Here is a 23529-nt window from a genome sequence, read left to right on the forward strand (position 1 = left end):
TCGCAAATAAAGCCACCCTCTATGAAAAAATTGAAAATGGAAGGAAAAGTGAAAGAAAAAAGTGTTTTATCATCAATAAAGTTCCCCACAATGTGAATGAAGATGCAAGAAAGAATCAGGAAAGTCAAGTCAATAAACACCAATCAAGCAATCAGTTGTGGCGTATCCTTTCCCTCTGGCTTCGCATTTCCCTCTTCAATCACAACCTGCCTTTCATCATGTCCTGTTTCCGGATGAACCTCTCCCTCTCCCTCTCCCTCATTGTCTTTCTCAATTCCCTGTTGTCTCCTAATTTTGTCTTCCTCTAATTCTGCCGCGACTCCTTTCCTAGGTCTTTCCGCTTTCTCCACTTCCTTCCTCTGTCTTTTAAACACCGCCTTAACACCCCCTTTATCTCCTTTCTTCTTCGCCTGTACCGCTCTCTCCGCAGCTCCAACCCCCTCAAACGCTCCATTTGAACGCCACGTCCTACGTTCTCGCATAACCTTCAATTTCCCCTTCAATCCCATTCCTCCGTCCCGTTTTTTCTCATCCATCAATTTACATACCTCTAGTATGACATTCCATCCATGCGTAACTCTCTCTTCAACCTCCTTTCTCTCTTTTGAATCTCTACCGAGTACGTTTATATCTCGCTGCCCCTGAAGGATTCTCGCTCTTCGGATAAACGCAGTGGGTTGTTTGTTCTTCACCATTTCTTTATGAACACCTTTTAATGTGTATCCGAAAGGTCCAACGATGGCGCTAATATCCTTCAAGACGAAACCCGTTAGACCCATTCCTACACCCTTTACAAACCCTAATGCGCCGTGATCTCGAGCTCCGGTGTATGGTTGTACTACTAATCCAGTAACTCCATCATAAATACCAAAGATAAATTCTTCACCGGCAGCCTTTAATCCACTTTTCATACCCGTGATTCTTGTTGGTCTTCTTACGGTCGTGTCTCCATACAAACGAGGAGCATTGTGGAAACCTTGAGCGAGAGCAAGTGCTAAATCCATGGGTGCACGAGCTACTGCTTCCGCTGTTTCACCAAAGCCATGCCCGATATCTTTAACCACTGCTTCGGCTTCGTTATGTATGGGATCGGAGGAGATAACTGATTGATTGTCGATGTTATTTTTAGGCTGTGAGTTTTGTTGCTGTTGTTGTTGTTCTTCTCGATTAGCTTGACTGTATTGGCGAGTCGGTTCACCGCTTGTAGTATGATTTGCCATACCAGCATCACATGGAGAATTCACGGCGGCCTCAGGGCTGGTATCGTGTGTTTCTGTTGCTGAATTGGTATTTTCAGTCTCTTTGGATGGGTTAGCGTTTTCATCTTGATGACTCTCTTCTTGTATCGTTTGATTGTTGAGTGTAGAAGTATTCGAGGTATCGACATTCTCTTGAGAATCAGGTTTCTTTTCAACAAGAGTGGACCCACTTCCATTTTTCCGTGTATCTTCCGATTTCCTCTTCTTCCTCTCTTCATGCATACTTCTTCTCTTGATGGTCTTTCTGACCTTGAAAGGTATACTGCCTACACCAGCGGCAATGCCCGTAACAGTACCCGTAACAGCTGTTGTGACACCGCTGATAGGTTCACCTGGTCCTTCGAAATCATTCCATTCATGATGTCTAATGAGTCTCAACTGTTTCCAGGTGATTTTCTTCCTCTCCACTAACAACTCAGCAGCCAATGCGCTCAATCGCAAATTCGTCCCTTTCATGGTCCAAACTGCCACTCGATCTTCCAGAATCGAACACCGCATAGAATGTTCGCCTCGGAGCGTAAGGCTTCGATGGAATGACTTTACTGCATTCTGTGCACCATCACCTTCAACTTCAATATCCTTCGCGATCTTCTCTACCGCTTCTCTAGCTTCGTCCGTCAGACACTGCTTGATACCTTCTGCTAATTTATCAGCTGTCAGTTCCTTGTAGGGAACAGGATCTGCTCCTGCCCCTGAAGTACCAATCATGGATCCCCAGAACTGTTGATCGCCAAAGAATGGAACAATCATAGTCGGCTTTCCGCATTTAAGGCCTATTGCAGTCGTTCCAGCACCGCCATGATGCACTACCGCCTTGACTTTGGGAAAAAGCCAATCATGTGGTGTATTTTCGAGCATGAACACATTCTCTGGTGTATTTTCACCACCGAGGCCACCCCATCCTTTTGAAACCAATGCTCTTACTCCAGCTCTCTTCACAGCTTCAAAGATCATCTCAGTAAATCTGTCAGGATCATCAACAACAATAGAACCAAAGCCAATATAGATTGGTGGTTCGCCATCATCGAGAAACTTGACAAGATCGTCCGGTGGTGTGAATGTATCTGCTAGATCGAGGAAAACAAAACCAGCAATATCAATTTCTGGTCCCCAATCTTTGGGTTTGGGCACGAGTCCCGGTGACCACAAGTATGTATATGGAACTTTGAGACGGTAAAGTTGACCTGGAGCCCATAATGTTGATACCGGTTCTAGACCTAAAGTCTTTACTCTGAAATTATTGACGAGATCACCTAATCCTTGCCAAGTCATCATTTCCACCAACGGATAGGACATAAAATTCGTATAACCTGGATCGACATTTGTTTTCTTGATGTTAGCCAAGGGATGTGGAAATGCCTGCGTGGGGGTATATGGGAATGTGAACATGAGATGAAGAGGAACGCCAAGTCGTTCTGCGCAATGAATGTGTGCAAAACATGGAGGGTTCGCAATAATAGCATCTGCAACGAATGGCGCCCTATCTCCCATCATTTTGAGATTTGTAACATCCTTTTCCTCGTCTGTTGCATTAATGCAAGCTCGCCAGAAACCTTCAAACATTTCAGCCATTTGCTCCCTTCGTCTTCCAACTTCTCCTTTCTTGAGAGTATCCATTGTCGGTATCATTCCTGGATTTTTGACCATAAATGCCATAAGCTCTGCAGGGTCTCCTCCAACCGAGAAAAATTCCAGCCCAGAATCGTTCTGAACGAAATCTCTGAAGGCGGGATGTGTTGCTATTCGTACTCTATGTCCATATTCCTTCAAATTCTTTCCCAACTTTAAAAACGGTTGAATATCGCCACGGCTACCAATGACCATTACAACAATATCCAGCCTCGGTCTGGGTATGTTTGAAGTGACTATTTCTTCCGCTGAGGATTTTGAGAGTTTCCCTCGTTGACGTCGGGCAAGGTTGGCTTCTGGTGTTTCGCCTGTCATGTCATCATGCCCTACCTTATTGAAGAAAGTGGCGCCCAAGGCCTTTGCGAGATATCCACGATTGCTTGTCTCATTGACACTGATGTTTAATCGACCATCTCTCTTCGATACCTTTCCCCTAGTACTGTAATCATCATTTCCAACCTGGAATTTATTATATTGTTTCCGCCCACCCGTATCGATCGCATTCTTCTTTCCTGGGATGTAGTTCCTTTTCTTCTTCTCCGCTGGGGTATCTTCCTCGTCCTCACTGCTACTGCTACTACTCGTAGATCCATCATCTTTGTAATCGTGACTTCTACTCCAAATTGCTTCATTCAACAATGACGTATTTGTTTCTCCTCTTTTATAAGCTGGTGCCAGCAGAGATGATTTCGTGGTTGCTCGCGGTCTTTCGGTTTGCCATACTTTCGCAGGTGCAAGGTTAGGCCGTTTTTCCTCTTCTTGTTGGACGTTGTGTGTAATATTCGCAGCAGGAAAATTTGTTTCAGTGGTGGACAATGATCTCAATTGCGAATGAATTTGTGCAGGTCCATCTGCCATTGTCGGCCCACGATTAGCAGCCATCTCTGTCGATGCTTCTGACATTGTATTAAGTATTAAATATTAGAGACACAAAAGAATATGTGATGATAAGGGAAGAAATAAAAACTTTTCGCCAGATTCAATTTGCCATTGACAAATACCAATTGTCAATAGCGCAGAACAAAGTAATATAGTATCAAGGAAGAAGTGAATGACTGCGCAGCAAAGAGACAAGAGTCTAGATGTGAAATGTGTAACTGTAGTACCCGATTGTATACCAGCAGTAAGTGAAACACCTTCTTTATTCCGATATCAACCTCAAAAATTTCTGTAGAGACAGTTGACCTTAATCCAATTACTTGATATGCAAGAAGAATTGGGAGTAAATGGTCCGCGCTTGGATTTTGAATCTTTTTCCTTGATAGAGTTTACCTTGGCTCACCTTGGTTTACCTCTACTGACTTATATTTCCCATGCCGGATCCAAAACAAGTTAGATCTCAACACACAAATTCCAGAAGGAGTATCGTACAGGAGGTTATGATCCGATGCGTGGCCTGTTAACCTCGAGAGTCAGGTTCCTCAGCATAGAAAGAGATAGAAAAAGGATGTCATCGTCATAGCAATAATTTCCTTACAAAATAAGATCTGCACTAAGCCATTTTGGGAATCAGCCGCAACCTTGATTTGACCCCTTGTCCCTGGAAAAGTCCCGGTATGGTATGGACTGGGAGCGAAAACACTTTCTCGTCCGTAAGAAACGTCATATTGATTCAACTACCGGTATTTAAGGTTGCAGCAATGAATCCAATCCAATAAAGGATTAGAATCTAGAACGCTTCGGAACATTTTCATTTTTGTTCCTTTATATCCTCAGATACCTCGGTGGGTAATTTTCTAACACAGAGAAGATGATATTACATGATAGGTAACACACACATCCAACACTTCTCATAAAGCTTCAGTAGATGCCCTCGATTCGTGACTCTATGTAGTCTCATTCTATTCGCTAGCCATACTAATACAATACCTAAAAAAGCGCACATGTATACACACGCACCTCTTCCCCACCTACAATAAACTATAATGAGTACCCTCGCATTCATAATGTTGCCCGTTAGGTAATAATCTTACTTCTCCATGTTGTCAAAACACTCCAGCTTCAAATGCCAATATCAACATGGTTTGCCATAAACACAAACCACAACGATACAACCCTAACAGGGCTTCCTTGAATACCATAAACCCCATCTTATTCATCATCCTCCAGCCTTCCTTCATCGCTTTGAGTCTGCCAATTCCTCATCTCAGCATTGCGAGCTCTAACTCCATCAATCCAACTCTGTTCATCATCACCATTTTCTCTCCCACCATAAAGACCTCGAAAGCCATCATCTGACATTCCTGCTGGCGAACCTGACCTCTGTCTCGTTCTTCTCGCATCAGTCACATACATCCATCTTTGGCTAGAATCTTGATGGAAAGGGTCGCTGGGTCGAACTGGAGTTGATGCACTGTGCTCGGTAAGGATATTTCTCAATCGACCCATGGATCGAGTTGTGGGTGCAGTGTAAGATGGATGATAACGAGATTGATGTCGAGCTTCGGGTAAGTGGGCCGGGGTCTGAGGCTGAGAAGCTGCAGGAAGAGAATCGTTGTACACTGAGTATCTCCTAGATGGAGTATATGTTTGGGGAGCTGTATCGCTGTCTCTTCTTGGAGTCGGCTGTGGGCGCGTGCGACGTCGACGTGGCGATGGAGAAGGTGAAGGAGGAGGAGAATTGCGTGGGGGCGAGCGGGAATTGGGACTCGAAAACAAGCGTGCAGCAGCTCTGACAATAGGATTCAATCGTCGACGCCCAACGGACTATTGCGTGAGGAAGGTTAGAAGAGGTGAAGGTATATATTCAAGCGAACTTACAGGTGGGCTCGATGCTTGCCTATCATCATGCTCTCGGATTAGCTGACTAATAACAGAGCTTGAGACAGAGATATTCCTTGAAGGACTTCCTGAAGGGCCACTCGAACAGCTTCTGACGATGCTGGTGGGTGAAGTTTTGTTTTGATATGCATCTGATGGGGAGCTCGGGAGTGATCCTGCCCTTGAATTCGACCTGGAAACGGTTGAGAATGGTGGTGGTAAATGCACTTGTTTGGAGCGATGAAAGGAAATGGTTGTTGATATTATTGACTGCTCTGCAATTGAGACAAGACTGTGTGGGTCCATTTCTTCATCACGAACGGGCTCATAAGTATTTGTCTCACTTTCAATCTCTTGTGGCTCCATTAATACTGCTCGGTCTGACGGAGGACGCTCTTGACTGCGAGCAGAGCTTGCAAATGAAGGTATTCGAGAACTCTGTAAAGAGCTTCCACGCAATTCTTGACGAAGATTGAGGCTTTCCGATGGTCGTGGTCGACTATCGGTTGTAGATGAAGATAGTGCTCTCTCTTGTTCGTAAGCGACACTAGATCTTTCCGAGTCATCAAATGAAAAGCTATTCGTTTGGTGCCTCAATGTGCGAGGTTGATGTGTAGATTGAGTATGAGGGCTAGGTCCAGGGCGTCGAGCCGGCTGCGCAAACAAAAACCCTGGAGTATTGTGGGTAGCTATGCGAGATACGACTCTAGGTGTCAAACTAGCCGTAGTCTACAACATTATAGAATTAATAATGACTCCCGGGAAGACATGCAAAGCAATTAAATGGATCTGATAGTGAAGGGTACACCTACATGTCGCTCTGGTGAGCTTGATGCATTTTGTGCCAAGGACAAAGGTGAGCGCGGTAGTCTTGTACGAGCTGGTAGTCTCTGTGCTGCTGGTGCCTGTATATGAGGGGTTGTCGAAGCGTCCTCTGGTTCTAAGAGATATTAGTAATTTTGCTAAATTTTGATCAAATTAATGATTTAAAGAATGTTCAACACTCAAAGCTTTTGCGTGATGATGCCAGTTGTCCTGTAGAGTACAATCTTACCGAAAGGTGAAGATCCTCGACTCTGGTCACTTTCTTGCTGACTGGGACTTTCAACAAACCCGCCGTAGTCGAAGTTGTCTTTGGAAGGGGAAGAGAGCCGCCTAATACCGGAGTTCTCGAAAGATTCATCGCCCGCTTCAAGCTCCGCCGACTCTTGGCTATTTTGGGTCTCCGGCACGTCAAATATCTTTCCACGCCTCGCATCTAGCCATTCTTCGAATGTCTCCGACTTTCTGACATTGTGCATCTCGGGAAGCTCTGCTTCATATGAAGAGCCATCCACAAATTGGTTGTTTGTGATTGTACCATCAGAAGAGCGGGGCGATGCGTTTTCCCATTCCGAAATATCAGAATCCTGAGTATGAGCATGAGCAGGCAATTGTATAATACACTCCAATGGAAGAGGTGATGCAAGTCTTGGGATATGATGACTTTGAACCGGTTCTTGATTGGGCTGGTTTGTGAGATGACTTCCATCGGTGTTTGCTATTGTGTCAGCAGATGAACCATGAATTCTGCTTCTGTGACTGATGGATCTAATTGGTAGAATAATCTGATGTTTGAAAGGCGCGGCTTGTGGATTTAGCTGTGACTTGACCCGACGTTTTGTGCGTCTGTCGTAGTCTTTGATATCGCCCAAACCAATGGTTATAAGGGATGGAGGTAGCCGAATCATCACTATCTTACTGACTGGACATAGAATTGAGAAGGGAAAAGAATTGGTATGCTATGCAATCTTGCGAGAAGCCATTTGTTCATTGCGGAGAGAGCTCGTCAAGGTGGTCCACCCGAAGAGGATCCACCTGAAGAGGAAAGAACAATACCCTCATCGCGAAAGGAAGGATCAGATAGATCGACTTTGGATCTCTCGAACCATCGATTGATGAGAAGGAAAGAACAAATCAGAATAAAGCGATGCGAAATAACACATTTCTATTGGCACCCCAATCTACTGAGATTTGGGATAATAATATCGTACGTATAAGTTGCAAGTGAGAATGGATACCTAGTGACGTGATATAGCCGTATAGAGACTTATGTGAAGGAGATGATCTTACACGATTAAAAGATGCATTTCCGAACTGGCTTCTTGAGAAAAAGAGGAATATAATATTCTGATTGTTTGATGTCAGAACTCGGGAGATCAAAGGTCAACGGCGGTTTGAAGGCTTGTTTCCTATAAATAACAACCAACAATTTCGAATTTAAATCAAACAGGCTTATTAGTCAAATCAGCGATAAAGCACGGGTTAGTGAGGTAGAGATATAGTGAAATAAATCATGACCGCACAGAAGAACGATAAAGATGGTATGGGAGATCACGTTCGTGGTAGTTGATCTTTCATAAAGACCAAAAACAAGACGATCTGAAAGCATGTAAGTGCATTGCTAGGTAATTAACTAGCTCGTAGTAATCAATGGTATGGGATGGAAGAAGTGGTACCTGAATACTACCTAATAAGTATTTAACCTCGGGTGGCTTAAGGCGGTATTCAATGCATATGAACTGCAGGACAATAATCAGGAGAATAATCAGGAGCAGCTGGAGTCCTTTTCATGCGAGGAATAATAAGTAGATTTTGATGAATGTAAATTTTATATATTAGATACCGGTAGTAGACTGACTACTACCATAGTAACTGTCGCAATTGAAATGACATCTCACGACCATCTCCAGAACATCTCCAATGACTAATCAGAAAGAGAACCACTGGTGAACTGTGCTGGCAATATTTCACTGCTATCAGTGCCATGTGACCGACTGACTATATGATGAATTCACATCTATATATATATACCCATACTATGTACTGTATATATATATATATATACTACATTCATTCAATCACTACTACTACTACTACTACTACGACTACGACTACACAGTTATACCCATCTTCCCAAGAAGTGACTACGATGTCTCTGATTTGATTGATGAATGCTCCCGTCTGTTCAAAGAACAATGCATGCCTAGTACATAGGTATGTATCTTCATAAGCCATACGTATAAAATATACTGAATCCACCTGGGCATGCAACTACCACCTGGCATCTCCTAAGTTTCCGTGTATCATTTGTTGTATATTGTATTAGAGAACAAAGTAGCCAAATATAGCTTTTCCCTCATGATCACCTAGTATCCCTCAGCCTCCTCTCACTCCATCCACACATATCCATCCACACATATCCATCCACACATATCCATCCATATGGACATATGGACATATGTCCATACGAATATCCACACAAAAGACCTTCTCCTCTGTCACCTTCTTTGCCTCGAACCCGAACCTTCTTTCCACTTTCAATTCCTCACTCATCACTACAGCAGCAGTAGTCATTTGGGAATCAATGGAACACCAGAAGATCTTTCGAGCTCTTCATTTCGTTTGTAATTAAATATTAGTCTTCACTACTCACTCTCAAGTCCCAATTCGGATGAAGATTGGATTTAATATAACCATTCAATCATTCTAATTTTCCGAATCTCAGCCGTCCGAAAAGAGTGAGTGCAATGAGAACGAGAGCAGCAGATGTATATCGATCGCACGTATATCATATCATATCATTTTATATTACTGCTGCTACTACTACTACTACTACTACTACTACTACTACTATTATTATTATTATTATTATTATTCTCTCTTCATGATCAATCCTCATCCTCAGTAGTTTGATTTCTCCGTTATTATTTCTATCTTTGGATCACCCCAGTAAAATAAAACACCAAGAATTTTAAAATCAGACCTACATACCCGGACACGGTACATACCTACACCAAAGCCACAATAGCGTACGCAGATCAAGCAACATTTTGACTTGTCTGTCGTACAGATACATATCCATTTCAATTCCAGATTCAAAAAAAAAAAAGTTTAGGACTACCAAGACTCTCCCATATTCGATTCATTCGTTACTCATTCTCTTCTGCTTAGGGAATTGAATTATACCCATTACCTTTCTATTTCTTATTTCGCTCGCTCAACTCTCATCCTGCCTTTCTTTCCATTTTCCATTTGCCATTTCGACCTACTCATACCATCCGCTAGAACAGCCAGGGCCGACCTTGATAAGATTGGCATTGGGATGATAAAGTCTAGGATCAATTTCGCTGCTTGACGGCCATTTTACCACGCTACTGTTTGGTAAACTCCTCACAACGACGAAATAGGGCCATTATGGAGAACGATTTATCCCTATCCCAATCCTTAGGTGGTTTGCGGATAGCTAATCCTGATGATGCATCGTCCGGTACATCAACTCTAGAAACTTCAAATGATCGCAATCACGAACATACAAATCACGAATCGACATTTATGCCACATCAAGCCGCGGATTCGACCTCTTCGGAATCCAAGGACGCGCGGAAAACCCCAGATTCCCAAACGCAATCAAAACGACATTCCATCTTTAATATCCTCCGACGTGGCTCACCTACCGACCCTTCTTCGAATTCTATCTCCACCCCCGAATTTCCACAGACTTCAGATCCGAAACGCCCGAGTTCACGCTCGGCATCGAGTAGTGGTGAATCTACAAAAGTGCAGGCGCAACAAGAGCCTCTGCCAAGACCCGTTGCAGCGAAGCCCTATCGACAATCAATGCCAATGAATCATCAATCTCAACAACAACAAGCATTTCCCCCATATCAACCACATCCAATGCAAAACGGAAATCGAGCATATCCTCCTCCCGGTGCCACTCGACCAACCTCAGGTGTCTACGCAGCGCAACCTCCTCCAAACGCAATTCCAAATAGAGATCACGGATCGTACAGAGTGAGAAGCGAATCTTCGCAATCTTCAATACACGGGGGAATACCGTCAAGGAGTGATTCCAGGTCGGCAGCCACAGCAATGCAGGCAGGAGTGCCCTCCAGAGAAGCGAGTCATCGAGAACGATCATATAATAACAGCCTTAACATGCCACCGGGTAACGGGCCTGTGCCACCAAGGCGAACTTCGAGAGGAGTGGGCGGAGGTTACGATAACCCGGCACATTCCATGGCTGCTGCTAATACACATTATGACACCGAAGGAAACGTGGTCACCGCCGAGGAGTGGAAAGTTAGAGGTGCCGCAGTCGGTGTTCGTGAGGAGGTTGATGCGGATGGAAAAGTACACTTAAAGCAAGTAAGGAAGGGAGTGCAAGATTTTATCTTTGGGCGAACTTTAGGAGAGGGCTCATACAGCACTGTGTTATTTGCAACCGACCGTCAGACACTAATAGATCATGCCGTGAAGATCTTGGACAAGAAGCATATAATTAAGGAGAAAAAGATCAAATATGTGAATATAGAGAAAGACACTTTGAATCGATTATCAGACCACCCAGGTAAGCAAGATGCCACCGGCTGACTTGTAAAAGAGTGCCATCCAGGTGTCTTTTTCTTGTTATTCACACATCCCATCACAGCGCCATTTTATTCTGACATTTTTACACAGGCATCATTCGATTATTCTTCACCTTCCAAGATAGCGCATGTTTATACTACGTCCTTGAGTACGCTAGCGGCGGAGAATTGTTGGGAGTATTGAAGAAGATTGGATCATTTGATGTGGAGTGTACAAGATTCTACGGCGCTCAACTTCTTGAGGCAATAGACTGTATGCACCAGAAGGGCGTGATACACCGAGATCTGAAGCCAGAAAATGTTCTATTGGATGATAAAATGCACATTAAGATCACGGACTTTGGAACTGCTAAATTACTCCCCGCTCCTGGCTTATCGAAGCCATATGACATAACTAGCAATGGCGAAGATGAATCAACAAGAGCAAGTTCTTTTGTTGGGACAGCAGAGTACGTCAGCCCTGAATTGTTGACGGATAAAAATGCTTGCAAAGCTAGTGATTTATGGGCGTATGGGTGTATTATATACCAGCTCTTGGCTGGCCGACCTCCATTCAAAGCTGCGAATGAATACTTAACCTTTCAAAAGATTGTCAGTTTGGAGTATGAGTTCCCCCCAGGATTCCCCCCTGCTGCTAGAGATCTTGTCGAAAGGCTCCTTATTCTTGACCCACAAAGAAGATTATCGATCGAGCACATTAAAAACCATGAATTTTTTGATGGAGTTAGATTCAGTCGCGAACTGTGGAAGGTTAAAGCCCCCAGATTAAAGCCTTATGTTCCACCGGCGCAAGAACCTCAACTGATCATGCTCAACAATACATTTTCGACCACACCGCCGGCATCACGAGTACCACCGCAACCTACTCCATCAAATGGCAATTCAAGGCCACAACCCAGGATAATCACCGAACTTCCTCCACCAACTCAGCTGGATATCGAATGGTCACCCGTATTGACACGGAACAATGAACGCATCCTGAAATTGGGAAACTTGATGGTTATATCGTCGCCGTTACCACATAGTCCCAATTCGAGGAATGGTGAAGAAGTTCCTGAAAAGAAGGGAGGATTTGCTAGATTTTTCGGAGGTTCAACGACTAAGAAAAGAGCAAGGCTTGTGATGGTTACATCTAGTGCGAGAATTATTCTTGCTGCTGCGGGAGGCGATGAGAAGAAGACTAAAACAGAGATCTCCTTACTAGCTTCCGATTGCTCATGTAGAGTGCAATCTGATTCCAAAGGTCAATCTGTGTGGTGCGTGGACACAGTAAGTTATTCCAAACCCAACAATCTATCCAATACTAATCATAAATAGCGCGGGACACATTATACATTCGAAGATACCAAGACTTCAACAACCGCCAATGATCCTTCGAAAACATCGGTACAGGAATGGATTGAAGCCATTGAAAAAGCCAAAGATATGGCTTTATCACAAAATATGGTTGGCTCTTATAACAGTGGCGCTGGATTTGATATGTCGTCCGCCGCCACGAGTCCTACTAGCACTCTTCATGGACCAAGCATCTATCAAGATAATTATGGTCCAAGTGATCGGTCAGGTCGAAATCACTTAACCAAAAGTCAAGCTAGCCTTGGGGGAGAAGAATCCTTGGGCGACGCTAAAAAGAAGTCACATCGTTTCAGTAAACGGCAATCTAAGAACGGACTTTCAACACCCTTCTAATGGTTATCCGTGGGGCTCAAGAATAAGATTCGTCGAGTTTTCGAGTCATTTAGGGTGGGAATGCGTTTGGACCTAGGTTCCGAGACTTCCGCGACACGGCAATTCTAGAAAAACACGAGTCCATAAATCTATCCCATTTGTCATACATCAAATGATTTCTTTTCCAATCATTGTCCATTTATCGATCGGCATTTGCTAGCGTGGCGCAAGGTCTCGGGATTTTTTACTTCGTTGGTGCATCTGAAGTGCAGCATTCGATAGCCCTTTCTTTCTCGGTTTCATGGAGCTGGAAGCAATCTATAACGACTTGACATGAATTTCTGTTACTTTTACTTTTCTTCGTAGCCATAACTCTCAGCTGCTACATTACTCTCTCAAATTTCGCTTTCAAACTCGCTGTGCATCTATCACCCATTTCTTTGCTACGATTTGTCGAGACGGAGAACAACCCCCACTGGTCTTCATATATTTGCATCTGTGAAGCAAATGTAATCAAGGCTGGGGTATTTTGAAGAGTGTTCTCTCTTCCTTCCTTGTTGAGCGTTATCCCATCTCAAAATTTTTGTACACGGCGGATCTTTGATTTCGATGTATTCCATCCTACTTCTTTTCCTTTGTTACAATTGGCAGCTCGTGTTTGAGAATCATGAAAGATGGACCAGAGAGAGGTTTTTTTTAATAATTATATTCGCTACCTACTAGGTACTTAGCTTGCTGGGATACAATGGATATGGACAGATGGGCACTAGCACTTTTTTCTTTTTTGGTACCTTTTGGGATTTGAAAATTCGAAATGCGGGATTGGGAATCGATCGCGTTTTGAGGGATTTTCGTATTGGGATTGGGATTTAGGAGAGATATGGGATGGGGTGCGATGGTAGGATGTTTGATTGATGTGTTGTTTAGTTTTAGAGAGGTGTGGAAGGTGAAGTTGAAGATAGAGGAGAATGGGAGGGTTTGGCAGAGGGGAAGAGGAAAAGAAAGAGGAAAGCCAAGATAGGATTGGATGGGATGGGATGGGATGGGATGGTAGAATGGATGGATTAGTATGGCGCGGTTTAGTACGGCGTAAGATTATGGAGAAAGAAGATAAATGCAAATGCAAATACAAATGCATGGGCAAATCAATACAGATATAAGAAAGACTTTGAGAATATCAAAAATGAACATCCTTGAAGAGTGCTGATTAGATGAGATGAGATGAATTGAAAGGAGAAGAGTTGTGATATATATAATGGATGAAAAGGAGAGAAGAGAAGAGAAGATGAGAGGTTACTAAATCAATTGATGTGTATATTGTATATTGTATATTGGAGGTTTGCATGATTTTTTCTTCTCTGTCTGGAATGTGTGTGTGTGTGTGTGTGTGTGTGTGTGTGTGTGATAGTTCATATCAAATCTCATATCTCATTTCTCATCTTGAAGGAGGGAAGGTGAGAGGGGATTAAGGAGGTATAGATGGATAGTTAGATAGATAGGTCGATAGATGAATAGGTATATAGATAAATCGATATATAAATGGGACAGATGAATCAATATATGAATAGGAAAGTTGAATGTATTTAGTACCTAGGCAGATCTGCTGGATTTATATTTACTATGTATTATGTACTGCGTATATAATTGGACCAAGTAATTGGAAATGAATGATATGAGTGTGTAGATAAGCAGGTAGGTAGATAAGTGTTATGATTTATTCACTGCGAGGGGGTATATATGGATGCAGATTTTTGATAATTATTCATATATACATGGCTGGTAGGTACTGTTCGATTTACCTTGCTTTGATTCGAGCTCTAGTAAAGTGGGAATGTTGGGTACGTAGGGATGGGGGTTTCTTGGGGATGTGAGGTTTAACATCACATCACATCACTTTACTTTAGTATCGATGACAATCGCAATAGCAGTAGCAATCGCTAATCATTCAATTTTCATCCCATCTCAACCCCTCATCCTTCTCATTGATAACAACTCACAAGCACACACCCCTCACAAATCTTTCTTCACAAACTCTTCAAACTCCGACTTATATTCCTCCCTCCACCTACTCAACGGTAATCTCCCATTTACAATATCTCCCGCTCCCCACGCCATCCTCTTACGATCCATCTCCTCACTCACATCCCCATCCGGACACACGATGTAGAATTTCCCCTCTCCCATCTTCTCCTCTAGATACTCCGTCACCTGATCTGCAGACCACGCTCCCTTGGGTTTCTTCTCCAACCCCGCTTTCTCCGCCTTATCCGCATTAACGATAAAAGGCGAGCCACTCCCTGTCAAGCCGGTGTATGTCCACCCGGGCACGAAGAGATGAACACCTACATTTTTCTTCTCGCGCAAATCGTAGGAGAGATGTTCGGCGAGCGTCTTGACAGCGGCTTTCGAGGCGTTGTAAGCGGGGTTTCCGGGGGGATTGGTGATTCCTTGTTTGGAACCCGTGATGATGATAGAGGAGGGGTTGGTGTGGGATGTTATGGAGGGGAGGAGGGTGTTGATGCCGTTTATGACACCGAAGAGGTTTACAGAGAGGATTTTGCTGAAGTATGAAGAGGAGGAGGGGGTGGCGAAGGAGCCGCGGGTAGAAAATCCTGCGTTGAGGAAAAGGATGTGGAGGGTTCCTGGGAGCGGTTAGTTTACTTGTTTATTTATCTTTCTTTTTCCCTGTTCTATTCTTCGATTCCATGAATAGGTAGAAACTCATGTATCCATCCCCCAGAATCAGAGACAAACTCCCCAAAAAAGCAGAAACGTACCATCAAAATCCCCCTCCACAACATCCTTAATACTCTCCCAGTCCTCCTCAACTCCAACATCAATATTCAACCCTACCACCTGTCCCTCCCCATTCAACTGACTCAAATACATCTGCGCAGCCCCCAGATTGTCTCCATTGTTATCAACCAGAATAACGTTCAATCCCGCCTTTACACATTTTTCCGCAAAACTAAATCCGATTCCTGAGGCGCCACCCGTGATCAAGGCTGTGTTACCTGGCTTCAAGGAATTGATGGGTGACATATTTGCAGAAGTTTTGGTATTCTTGTTAGAACGTGATGGGTGCGTATGAAACGATTTCGTAAATCGGGAACTGGTGTCAGAAAATTGAGAAAAGTTGTTGGATCCTGTGACACGCTGTTGGTGTGGAAGACCCGAGTTGGAGATGGATGACGAAGGAGACGCGTTGATGTTGTGAAGCTTTACTTGCAGCAGTGATATTGAACGATGAGTTTGTGAGGAATAGAATCTTGATCTTGAGGTTTGGAATATAGTTTGGAGAGGAAATGATCTCTTCATTTGTATGATTGAGAAGCTTTATAGAAGGGTTGGGAGGAAGGAGGGGAAGGATCTGCTGTTACTTTCTAAAGCGCTTCGAAGAATGAGATGACTCAGATGAGGGGTTAATTGAGCTCAGCTCGTCTGCATTGTGACGTATCACTTTATAAATTCGAACGTACATCTTTCCTACTATGGAATAAGCTTTAGATGTACGATGTGATTAGATGAATACTGTGGGTTGTAAAAGCGTCTGGATTCTTTGCATCTGGAAATAGGACATAGGAGATAACCTTCAATTCAGAAAGGCTTAATGTATTTCGGAGTTGTCGGGTTTACACACACACACAGTAGCAGGGGTAGCTATTTACCTAGGTACTCGGTGTGAATGAATACGGGACTGAAAATTAGTGAGTTTGCTTGCCAGAAACTATGTTAAGTGCATTACTAAATGTATGATCGATATGCAGAAAGAGCTTTTAACCTTTAAGTTCTAATTGATTATAAGACGAGAGTATAGATGACGTAGCACCCACTACATAAGTCCTGTCAATGTTGTCCTTTTTCTTAGAGACGGGAGCTAAGCTATGTACAGAAAAAAGCAATTAGTAAATAGAGACTGCAATGATAATGTATTTTGACTGGCATTCAATCGTAACCGATTTCCCTACTACGTGCACGTCCCTGCTATATGCACGATCTTGATCACCCATTTTGAATCACTTTAAAAATTAATAACAATTCCAATTTATAAGATAAAGAGCTAGCAATTTAATTGATAAATGACAAGATATAATACTATCTAAAAACATAATAAAATCTTCAGATTTTGAATTTCGATGGAACTCGTAGTGCTCGCCCTCTACTAGATCGCAATATGACCTCCTCCTCCTTCTCCTTCGAATTATTAGCCTCTACAGCATCAGAGAGCTCTATAGTCTTTGTTGATGTTAGATCTATAGTAGAAGAAGCTTTGGGGAACTTTTTATCTCTTTTGATTGGAGATTTCGTTGATTTTAGAGTCTTTTTAACCTCCTCTTTCGCATCACGTGCAATCTGACGATCAACCTCCCTCTGCAATACTCTCTCTTTCGTCTCAATCTCCTTCCGTTCCTTCTCAGCTTTCTTTTCAGCTTTTATTTGAAGCTTAGCTTCCTTCTCTTGCTCCTCTTTAAGTGCTTTATCTTCTTGATACGCTCTAGCTTTAATAATAGCAGAGGGTGACCATAAAAACGCACCATTCCCCTCCTCTCCAATGAGATTTAAACGCTTTGAACGAGCTCTTTTCCTTTTTTCAAGCTTTAGAGCCTCTTCTAAACCTTTAGATCTATGCCCCTGTATAGAAGCTTCAGCTCCTAATGTAGTTGCAGCCTTAAAAAGCTTTAAAGTGATCTCATGGGTGGGAGCGCGACGAAATTCTAATTTCATTCTACGCATCGCTTTTGACGTATACGGTGTAGCAAGAGCATCCCTGCGAGTTTTAAATGATGTAGGTGGCGTAGAAGGAGCTTCCGGAGCAATACAGTCGATCGTAAGACTCCTATTCATAGGATATATGCCCGTTTTTTCGAAGGATCGTAAGATATTATGCCTCGTACAAGTGAGCTCCCAAGCCTTTTTAAATATGCCCCAAAACATGCGCTTTGTCATACCAACAATTCCCCCGCTATTGTGCATCAAATCATTCAATAATGTACTGTAATTCGTTGAAAGGGCACCGAAGGTTCCAACGTCGAGAGGCTGTAGTCGATGTGTAGAATGAGGGGGGAGAATTAAGACAATAATCTTTAATTCATCGCATTTTGAAAGGAATTCCATATTGACATGACTAGAGTGACCATCGACAATAAGTAGACGATATCTTCCACCTGCTTTTCGACGTGTAGCAGGGTCGAATACGTTTATAAGCCAATATAGGCCAAAAGCATTCGACGACCACCCATTGCTTGAGGCTCCAAAATAGGCTTTATCCTTCTCCCCTACATCCTGAACCCATGTATTTTGTAGATCCCCTGAGTCTCCTTTATAAATAAGAGCGGGAGGGAGAGCTGTCCCATCAGCACATATAGCTGCCAGTAGAGTAATAAACTCTCTTGATCCATCTTGCCTAGCTTTTGTCACTCTGCCTCTATTATAGGCGCTAGCACTCATTATCCTCTTCATAGTCCTCCCCATACCGATCATAAAGCCCTTCTCGTCCCAATTGTATATATCTCTCGGCCGTATATCGTATTTTATGGTCACTTTTATCAACTAAATTAAAAAAAGAGGGGTATTAGCAAGAGCGTTTTAGGTAATAAAGATCAACAACAATAGAAAATAGCTCAAACCAGATCATAAAAGTAATCAAATATAGCAACATTATCGGCTTTCACACGCAAATTATCAATGCAACGGAGATACCGACTTTTAAGACGTGTTGAATGCCTCTTGACAAAATTGCTAGTCCAGTTCTTTCCCACCTCTCTGCCTAGGATCTCTTCTGCAAGGTTTCTGACTATGCGGCTTGTAGGAGGGATAGATCTCTGTGTCAGCTTGTTGATTTGATCAATTAAAACCTCCTCCTGATCACTAGAAAGCGCTTGTTTCGTATCGGAGAGGAACTGTTTTCTCGAGGTGGTTTTACCTCTATGCCGCCGGGAGAGCGTGGATCGATCAATTTTGAAGAAATTAGCTGTCTGGGTGTATTTAGGAGCTTGAACCCCTTTCAAATGATCTAATGCAAGCTCTATACGAGCCTCTAAAGGCATATCATCGATGTTTGAAGCCATAATGTTGATATTTCCAAAGTCGTGCACGTAGTAGGGACGTGCACATAGTGGGGAAATCGGTTACCAACACCAAATTTGAGCTAGTAAATATCAATTCAATTAATCCAATGTTATCTTATCGCCGAACAGCCTCGTATCTCCTTCAAGCACCAAGGCGTCAGTATCAGATGCTAAGTCATTGCCTTGAAAGTGTCATTTTTGCTAATACTCGTTCTTCGTTTTAATCTCATCTCGCGTCTCATCGCCTATTTCTAGGAATCCCCTATTTATCCATACAATAATTATTACACACAAACAGAAGATCATTCCATCCATTCCACCGAATCAATTCCTAACTCCCTCCAAATAATCTTGATATCATGAATGAAAACCGATCTTCAATCTTAATCCCATACCTTACTAATCTATCTCCCTCCAAAGAATCGGCTTCAAGATTCTAAACTGTAGTCCTGACTTTTCCAGTACTAATCATCAAAGCGGCAAGTTCCTTCACATTAGTACTTCCCCAAACACCATCTGCACCCCCCTTTCTCCATTCATCGCTTGTAGCATCCTCTCCACCGCCTCTCATTCCATCACCAGCAATGATTTCCAAATCTCTCTTTTGCGAACTGATCCATTTTCTAATAAATTCCGTAGGATTTTTCGAAAGGGCATCAAAGAATGAGTGTTTTGATTTGGAATTAGCAATGGCTTGGACCATGACCGCGAGTTGTTTATCTAACGTTGCGAGCTCAAGAAGATTGGCAGCGTAAGCGGGGTTTCTGGTGGCAGCTTCGAGGGCAGCTTTCAAGGGATCCTCCACTGTTACTTGCACGTCATAGATCGTTGGTTGAGGGTTTTCGTGAAACTCTTTGTCTACACGGATAGTGTAATGGAGACGAACTGGCTGGAGAATTGTAGTATGTGATATAATGGCATCACCAAGCTGGGGCCAATACCCTTTTTCTCGACCTGGGAAAAGCTATATAGTGTTAGTGTGGATAATCGGAAAAATCTAGTAATCAACATACTGGTCTGAGTCTCTCGTCAAGCTCGAAAGTTCTCTTTTCATCATCGTCTGCAAGTCCCATGGCTTTGATATAACTCCAGATACCCATTGTGACTTCTTCACGAGTACCAACATTAGTATCCAAGATAGCTGCGAGAACCGGACTTAATTGGAATCTTTCGGGTGTTTCATCGCGGACCAGGTTGATAACAATATTGCAATTCTCATCGCCTGACCTTTTGAATTCTAATTGGTCAAAGTCTGCAGCTGCTGGAAGACCATTGGCATTTGGCGCAACACTAGGTTTCTTCCACTCCACACTCTGATCTGCTCCGTCTTTGGTTCGTTGATTTCGATCAAAGTCGACTGTCATAGATTTAAAGAAATGTGAAAATCTATAAAGTCGTCCCGGAGGTCTCGTCTTCTTCTTCTTATCCACATCCATTGAATCGGCACCCGCTTCCGCTTCCGCTTCCTCATCCTCGTCATCGCTATCATCACTTTCCTCCTCATCGTCATCCAATAATCTTCCTTCAATCTTAACCCGAAATGAAGAGTCCATATTGGTGCTGAAATCAAAAGCATCGACATCCAATGTATTATCTGATTGCCAAGGTTGATCTTCCACAGTATTACTGATCCAAAGTCTTAACGTTCGATGTCTCTGTAAATAATCAGCCCTACCCGGACTGGCCATACTCTTGATAACAAACCTTAACATTCCTATCCACACTTTCTCGGATGTCCAGTCTCTTCCTAGTCATTGTCGCATCCAATCTTCTTTCAAGGTCTCTCAACTCTCTATATCTCTGCACACCATCCCCAATAACCACATCCTCTACTCCGTCTGGAATGTTTTTATCCGTTGGTTCGCTTGCTCTCTTTTTCGCCGCTTCCTTTTGCTTGAGGATAAGCTGCTGCTGCTGTTGATATTGTTGGGCCGACATTTGTTCTCTAGTTTGTGCGGCGGCCGCAGGTGCTACAATTGCGCATTAGCTCGGTCCAAGATGATAAATTTATAAACTAGAGTACATGTTTTTAGCAACACAGGACAAAATTTGACTTGATGAATTACAGGCTGAGAAGAGAGATATATTGTTTGAAAAAGAGGACTCGTTGATGGGAAAATCAACGTTCAATATGAGATGACTGGGCGCAATATTTGTTTTGTGCATATACATACCTATACCTCTTCTATTACCACCACCGTGAGACGCCCGTGAAGGTGTCCCTTGTTGATAGGAACGGTATTGCGCCTGCATCTTGAAGACTACAGATGCGAATTGGCGCTTGGGGAAGGTTCAATGATTGGGCCAGATAATAATCTAAAATTGGAATTTGCGACCTTTCAGGTTCTTTCCCGGTGAGACTGTTGATGCAGAAACTCTGATTTGTTCCGTTGGACACTCCCGGAGGTCAACTTGATTAATAGTTACAATTACTTCTCAGCCTTTCGCGTTCAAGCGCGACGGCCACTAGTCTGGATTTGGCTTAGATCAGCGATGTCAATTCACCTCAAGTACCGGTACAAGCATGCATCAGCCTTTTCTTTCTCCAAGACAAAATGCAAATGCCATATCACTAGACCATTGGTTTGGACACTGATTGTATTTGATTTCCTTTCTTATTTGAGACTTCATGATCTATCTTTGAAATTAATAGCACCACAATTGTAAAAACGCCTGTGCTGTGTACAATGATCGCCGCCAATCCGTTCATCATTCATTCATTCAAAACCTAATGCTCCCAACTCCGATTATGCTGATGTCGTATCCAGCAATCAATGCCCACCCATGTGTCTCATTTCATCAATGTCTATCGACTCCTCTCTAGCTTCTTCCTTCACCTTCTCCATTTAACGACCCATTAAAAGTGCAGGCTTTTGAGCCGGCTCAACAGGTTGTGGTGGCATTCTCTCTATCTGCTTGATCAAGAACTCTCTCTCGTCAATGAATTGCTCATCATCTGTACGATCTTCTAAGAAATGTTTTAAGAAATTCAATAACCTTTCCCGGTTATTGAGCAGTATCCTCTGTACAGCCATGGATTTATGTGGGTTTGCCACAAAGACTTTGAAGACATGGAATCCTTCATATTGTACCATCTTCCTCTCATCCCGAAGAAGATTCATGCAAATCTTTAAATGTTCTCCTCTGTCAACATATGCTGTCATGACAGCATAATTGGCTCGGTCCAGAAGGATCTCACCAAGAAGTTTTATGGACTGCCTTTTGGTAACATAACTTGCTGATTGGACTAGAATATTGTTGTACTTATCGAAAAACATATCGAAATTTGTTGCCAAATATTGTGCTACAATTTGTTTGTGCTTGGTCAACAGTTCCTGTACCTGCATTAGCTTTATTCTTACCAAAATGAATGCATTGCTTACCCTAAAAGTTGTGAAAGCATCTGCTCCAACCTCGAATGATCCTTGGTCGATCCAATTGAAGAATTTCCAGAAGACTCCCTCTCCAGTCTGTTTGATTTCGGGTTGTATAGCAGTCAAGCCCTTTGTGCTAGCATCTCCCTCCTTGATATCGTTGTACAGAATGATTGCCGCTGCAGCATCACTCTTTAGAACCTCTCGTAGAACTGTACCAGCAGGTGTAGCACTTTCTTTATGTTCGTAACCATTGCATAGTTCAACCAGTACTTCCGGTCTATTATTTATAACATAACTAAGCGCCATAGGTTCACTCTTTGGTGATGCTGTTGCGGGTCGGAACCGTAGGACATAGGAGAATATAACCTGGGCGTCTTTTCTCGATTCGAAGGGAAGACGATATAAATTAACGGCGAGGAGGTAAAGTAGATCTTCCTGGATCATTCCAGTTACAAGCTGATGTACTTGCTCGGGGGTGCTTTCTATTTCTGAGAGGGAATCAGTAATTTGCAGCAAGGCAAGTCATAAATGAACAAAATAACTAACCCTGTGTTCCTTGTAGGATGAATTTCATTTGAGATAGAGCTTTTGCCAGCTCTTCAGCCTGTTGAATAGTCAGTTCATCCATAGTTTACTGCTGATCCCAATGCGCCAAAAATATATATACCTTCACAGCACCTCCAGGGCCATCGAGCTTCAATATCAAGTCTCTGGCCTGCTTCGATAGATCCACCGTATTGGGACGCGGCTTTCGCCCGAATAGAAAGGACATATTTCGTACTGGAGGTCAAATTGTTTGCGATTATCTTGAGCTTCTCTTCTTGTGTTTACGGTGGCTCGATCAAAATCCGATGTGTTGGCATTCAACAAGGATTTTCCAAATAACTTGTGAAATTGGCATGAACATGTATGAGATCATTTGTCAATATCGTGACATTTTTAATATGTAGTTGAACCGTTTTTGAAAGATGTATGCAATCATAATATGATTTCATCCTAGGACCTTCCTTCCACTTTCCATCGAACCTTAACCTTACCAGTGTCTACGATATTGATATTTAGGAGTTTTCCCGAAGTTTAAGCGAACCATCCTGGTTTATTTCCCCGGCAACGTTAACGATGGGATGTTCATTGTAGAAGTCTTTGGTTTTTGATAGATGAAGTTTATATTGCATGGTTTTCTTTCAATCATCAATCTGTTATCGAGAACAACGATAGTACATTCTTGTTATGGTGTTATGGGTGCAGATAAAACAATCATTAATTTGATACCTGTTCATCTTCTTCAATCTATCTGATGCATTCCGGAGAAGTTTCCTATCCTCGACTCTTATCATGGAAAAACACGTGCTGATAG

General features: G+C 42.8%; 6 protein-coding genes across 6 annotated transcripts; 1 reads left to right on the forward strand and 5 right to left on the reverse strand.

The window, feature by feature from the left end:
• Positions 1 to 143: 143 nt before the first annotated feature.
• EAE97_009832 (uncharacterized protein) lies at positions 144 to 3791 on the reverse strand (the record flags this gene model as incomplete). Its single annotated transcript, XM_038880347.1, has 1 exon — positions 144 to 3791. The coding sequence occupies one exon, from the start codon at positions 3789 to 3791 to the stop codon at positions 144 to 146; it is 3648 nt and encodes a 1215-aa protein (XP_038728714.1).
• A 1188-nt stretch (positions 3792 to 4979) lies between these two features.
• Positions 4980 to 7378, reverse strand: EAE97_009833 (uncharacterized protein; the record flags this gene model as incomplete). Its single annotated transcript, XM_038880348.1, has 4 exons — positions 4980 to 5594; positions 5649 to 6377; positions 6461 to 6588; positions 6703 to 7378. 4 exons carry the CDS (start codon positions 7376 to 7378, stop codon positions 4980 to 4982), a joined length of 2148 nt encoding a protein of 715 aa, XP_038728715.1.
• Positions 7379 to 9884: 2506 nt separating this feature from the next.
• On the forward strand, positions 9885 to 12748 carry EAE97_009834 (uncharacterized protein; the record flags this gene model as incomplete). The annotated part of the gene is made up of 3 exons (XM_038880349.1): positions 9885 to 11040; positions 11151 to 12328; positions 12377 to 12748. The coding sequence occupies 3 exons, from the start codon at positions 9885 to 9887 to the stop codon at positions 12746 to 12748; spliced, it is 2706 nt and encodes a 901-aa protein (XP_038728716.1).
• Positions 12749 to 14737: 1989 nt separating this feature from the next.
• Positions 14738 to 15769, reverse strand: EAE97_009835 (uncharacterized protein; the record flags this gene model as incomplete). Its single annotated transcript, XM_038880350.1, has 2 exons — positions 14738 to 15369; positions 15505 to 15769. 2 exons carry the CDS (start codon positions 15767 to 15769, stop codon positions 14738 to 14740), a joined length of 897 nt encoding a protein of 298 aa, XP_038728717.1.
• Positions 15770 to 19231: 3462 nt separating this feature from the next.
• EAE97_009836 (uncharacterized protein) lies at positions 19232 to 21048 on the reverse strand (the record flags this gene model as incomplete). Its single annotated transcript, XM_038880351.1, has 4 exons — positions 19232 to 19759; positions 19809 to 20450; positions 20500 to 20765; positions 20970 to 21048. 4 exons carry the CDS (start codon positions 21046 to 21048, stop codon positions 19232 to 19234), a joined length of 1515 nt encoding a protein of 504 aa, XP_038728718.1.
• Positions 21049 to 21373: 325 nt separating this feature from the next.
• On the reverse strand, positions 21374 to 23372 carry EAE97_009837 (uncharacterized protein). Its single transcript, XM_038880352.1, has 4 exons — positions 22840 to 23372; positions 22719 to 22776; positions 22179 to 22660; positions 21374 to 22130 (listed from the first exon to the last, which is right to left on the reverse strand). The coding sequence occupies exons 1-4, from the start codon at positions 22942 to 22944 to the stop codon at positions 21642 to 21644; spliced, it is 1134 nt and encodes a 377-aa protein (XP_038728719.1). The 5' UTR covers positions 22945 to 23372; the 3' UTR covers positions 21374 to 21641.
• Between the last annotated feature and the right edge of the window lie 157 nt (positions 23373 to 23529).

The sequence above is a fragment of the Botrytis byssoidea genome, assembly GCF_014898295.1.
Source record: "Botrytis byssoidea strain MUCL 94 chromosome Unknown BBYS_024, whole genome shotgun sequence".
Taxonomy (NCBI): domain Eukaryota; kingdom Fungi; phylum Ascomycota; class Leotiomycetes; order Helotiales; family Sclerotiniaceae; genus Botrytis; species Botrytis byssoidea.